General features: G+C 45.3%; 1 protein-coding gene across 1 annotated transcript; it reads right to left on the bottom strand.

Annotated features, from left to right (window-relative positions):
- Positions 1 to 562: 562 nt before the first annotated feature.
- Positions 563 to 3,338, bottom strand: klf17 (Kruppel like factor 17). Its single transcript, XM_086204816.1, has 3 exons — positions 3,146 to 3,338; positions 1,973 to 3,035; positions 563 to 1,884 (listed from the first exon to the last, which is right to left on the bottom strand). The coding sequence occupies exons 1-3, from the start codon at positions 3,206 to 3,208 to the stop codon at positions 1,709 to 1,711; spliced, it is 1,302 nt and encodes a 433-aa protein (XP_086060942.1). The 5' UTR covers positions 3,209 to 3,338; the 3' UTR covers positions 563 to 1,708.
- Positions 3,339 to 3,915: the final 577 nt, after the last annotated feature.

The raw sequence follows: 3,915 nt of genomic DNA, 5'->3' as shown, positions 1-3,915 counted from the left end.
CACGTGTAAGATAGTTTTGTAGTTGCTTTGGAGAACAGTGTTAATTTTCTATTGCGCATCCATGCATTGGTGCATACAGGATAAGTCTTATGGACTTGAGTCGACATTGGTGAGTTTGACTTTTGGCAAATGAGTTCTAAATTCATTCATCTCTTTCTGGTGTGTGTGTGTGTGTGTGTGTGTGTGTGTGTGTGTGTGTGTGTGTGTGTGTGTGTGCGTGAGTGCGCGTGCGCGCAGGTGTGCTCTCTTTTGGTGTCAGATATGATTGTCTTCCAAGAACTTGTTTTTATTGTTTTTCTCCTGCTTTTTTTATATACTGGTCCTTGCGATATCCTCTCTTAGTGATGTGTTGTCCTGCTCTAACGTTTTTGTATAAAACTCAATTAATTTATCCTTGCTAATAAAAGATACAAAGTGTCTGTGGTGGCCTTGAAGTACACCTGTAACTTGCACAGTGTTTATTGTTAATTTCAACACACAAAACCTTTCAGTTACAGAAACTCGAAAACAGTCATTTAAATGAGGAAAAAGCAAAACAAGAACTATAAATGATATAAATATAAATATGTTCCTTATGAATGAGTTTTAAGTTTCTACACTGTTTCAGTGAACCACACTGCTTTGCTTCTCATTCTCCTTGGTGTTTGGAACTTGTAAAGTAGGTTTCATCATGTAAGACTGAAATTAACTAATAAAAATATCATCATAACTAAAGTTTGTACATCCATAAACTGCACAGACCCATACATATTTTAAAAAGTACTTTTATTTTTGAGCCCTTAAGCATGAAATTCAGCTACATTCGTGGAAAGTGGTACATCTGAGTGACAATTTGGTTTCAAGTACAGCAGTTCAACCACTAGTTGTAGTGGATTTCTTCATCAATAAAAAATATACATCTTCTTTAACAAAACATGTTGTGTTCCTGCAAAGTACTGAGCTGCATAATTAATACCTGCATTGACCGAAGTGAATGAATGAAGTAGAACTGAAAATTTTGAGTTTGTTGGCATTGCTTGAGCAAAACTTCAGATACCCAATGTTTCACCCACCATTCTATATCATGATGTCTAACAACAACCATAAGAAAATAGAATGAAACATGTCAACACAAATCCTGACCTTGTTTGAGTATCAACAATGTGAGAGGTAAACAATGAAAAACATCATACACGACATTCTGGGTCCTGCCCATCGCGAGTTTTCCCTTTGGACAAGTACAATTGCAGTCATATCTAGGCACTCACCAACATTTAATAACTTATTTCAAAGACATAATAAGAACATGTCTTAAATACTAAACTAGTATAATTTAGCTATTCATATGCACAAGTATGTACAAAAACCTGTATCCATTCATGATCTTTTCCAAAGTAGAGGCACTTGAAATAAGCATCTTTACAGTTCTGGGACTCAAGTTTTGGTACCCAAAGAAGCGCCACTGCTTAAAACTCTCAAGCAAGTGGGGATGCACGATATTGGGGGGGGGGATAGTAACTAACATCCTAATATTTTTACAACAAATTTGGCCAATAACTAATATTTACCTGAAAGAAAGTAGGTTTATATGATATAGTCATTTTGTGTATATCTGCATATACATATTATGACTTCGTTCACCCACTCAGGCGCCTGTGGAGCGTTGTCCCATTGATGTGGACAAACTGATGAGGGGCCAACTCGACCTCCAGTGACACTGAGATGTGGTCTACATGTGCCTTTTCATGTGGAGGGCCAGGTGATCGGAGCGGGAGAAAGCTCTCTCACAGAGGTGACACTGAAAAGGCCGGTGTCCAGTGTGCTTCCGGAAGTGACGCGTCAGCTCATCTGACCTGGCAAATTTCCACCCGCAGCCTTGCCAGTTGCAGTGGTAGGGCTTTTCACCTGGAGGAGGAGAGAGAGGCCGTTTTCAATACAGAAAAAAAATGTTACCGCTTGTAGGTCGATTGGCGCTGGAATAAATTGTTCTCACCTGTGTGTGTCCTCATGTGCGCTTTGAGGTGGGAGCTCTTGGTGTACGTTTTTCCGCAGCCCGGGAACTCGCAGTTGTGCGTCGCGGCGCGTTTTCTGGCCCACGACCGGCGCCCTCGCTTCTGTTTGCTGCTCACCTCATCTTGCGCGTAAAACTCCAGCAAGGACGGCGACGATGGAGGAGTGAGCAGCATCCCCTGCGCCTGCTGGTGGTGGGAGCGCAGCGGCTCTCTGTGCATGCTGTACTGTCCTGGGAAGGGAGGACCACCCTGGTATTGCGGTTGGTACGGAGCACTCATGTAGTTGTGGTGATGATGGTGACTGGAATGATGAGGGTGGGGGTTCATTTGCGCCAAATGGCAGTCAGTGCGTCCCTGGGGCGCCATGGAGTGCCCGCTGAATCCAACTTGTTGGTGCATGAAAACAGCTGGATGCGCAGCGCTCATCTGGTGTTTCTCATACATCTGTCCCATAAAGTTCCCACCAGCAGCAACAGCAGCCGCCACCATACACGACTGACCGACAGGCTCGGCTTTGATTTTGTATCCAAGTGATGACGGTGTAACCACCTGGTACTGACTGACCGGATTTAAGGCTCGCAGTTCGGTGTATTCCCGGCCGTCCCTAGGTTTCTCCACGTCGTCTGGTGAACTCTCCCCCCGACCGGGGTAGCCGATTTCGGGCGTGAGAAGCTCCGCCATGAGACTGCGCACGGGGCTCGAGTCTGTATAGCAAACGGTGCCGCGGTAGGTGTGCGCGGCCAGGTGAAGAGGAGAGGGGCGATCACTGCAGTCCGGAACCGAGCCACCGCTGCAGCTCTCTGGGGACTCCGGCAGGGAGTACGCGCACTGCTGACCTGGTGAGGCGTTGCCGTTGTTGTCGCTGCTGTTGTTGTTAACAACCTCGGGACCGATAGAGTTTGACAAGATGAACTCGAGGTCCAAAAACTTGCTCAACTCGTCGTCGTCTTTGGGGGGTAAAGCGGGAGACTGGACAATGAATTCCACCTCGATGAGGTTTTCCGCGCTACCTGTTGCGCTTCGACACTCTTCCACGTTGCTCCGCTGCACAGAGAAGAAAACCTTAGTTTAACCAAACAAAGAAAAACCAAAGCAACAACAAAAACGACCTAAATATGAAAAATGAATTCATTTAAAAACATTCCTCTACTCACATTGTCAATCTGATTCTCTGGAAACGGTGTGATGGTGGGTATCACTGTTTCAACCACTGCCATGGTGAGCTTAGAAAAAGAGGAAGGAAAAATAATTTAAAAATGTGAAAGAACCTGCTTGTCCATAGAGGGCCCGACACGCCGGCTTGCTGTCAACTGGGGAGCGATCCAGGATGCAGGATGTGACTATCAACAGTTCCGACGGAGCTTCTTATAGCTTCTTGATGCACACCGGGAGAGGTGTGGCTTCTAGTATGGCTGCTACTGTCCTCTTCTCTCTCTCTCTCTCTCTCTCTCTCTCTCTCTCTCTCTCTCTCTCTCACACACACACACACACACACACACACACACACACACACCAGCAGAGAGGCATGTATCAACCCTGGGTAAATACCCAGATGCAAATGTCAAATGTGCAAAGCTTTTTATGCTGCATGAGTGGATGTATGGTCAGTGAGTTGAGATGGAGATGGAGCAACTCATGCAAAACACACATGCTGAGACCCTCAATGCAGGACTTCGAGTTCAATTGCAGAGCAGGAAACATCCAAATTCTCTTTTTGGGAGACGGAACGTTTTCCTTGAGGCAGAAACAGGGGGCGACAAGAGCCAACACACTTCAGGTTACCTGAGCTTGTTGCGGGTCATCATTGCCTGACCGATTTTTCAATCTGCTTTTTCACCTTCATGACCATTTAAGTAATTCTGAGAATGTCTTTTTTATAACACGTATCTTCAATTCCTGCAGTTTCGGTCTTCAAATACGCAGA

This window comes from Aulostomus chinensis, chromosome 5 (genome assembly GCF_037954235.1).
Source record: "Aulostomus chinensis isolate RoL2024-O1b breed Wild chromosome 5, RoL_Achi_v1.0, whole genome shotgun sequence".
Lineage (NCBI taxonomy): Eukaryota > Metazoa > Chordata > Actinopteri > Syngnathiformes > Aulostomidae > Aulostomus > Aulostomus chinensis.
This window is presented reverse-complemented; position numbering and strand designations above follow the sequence as displayed.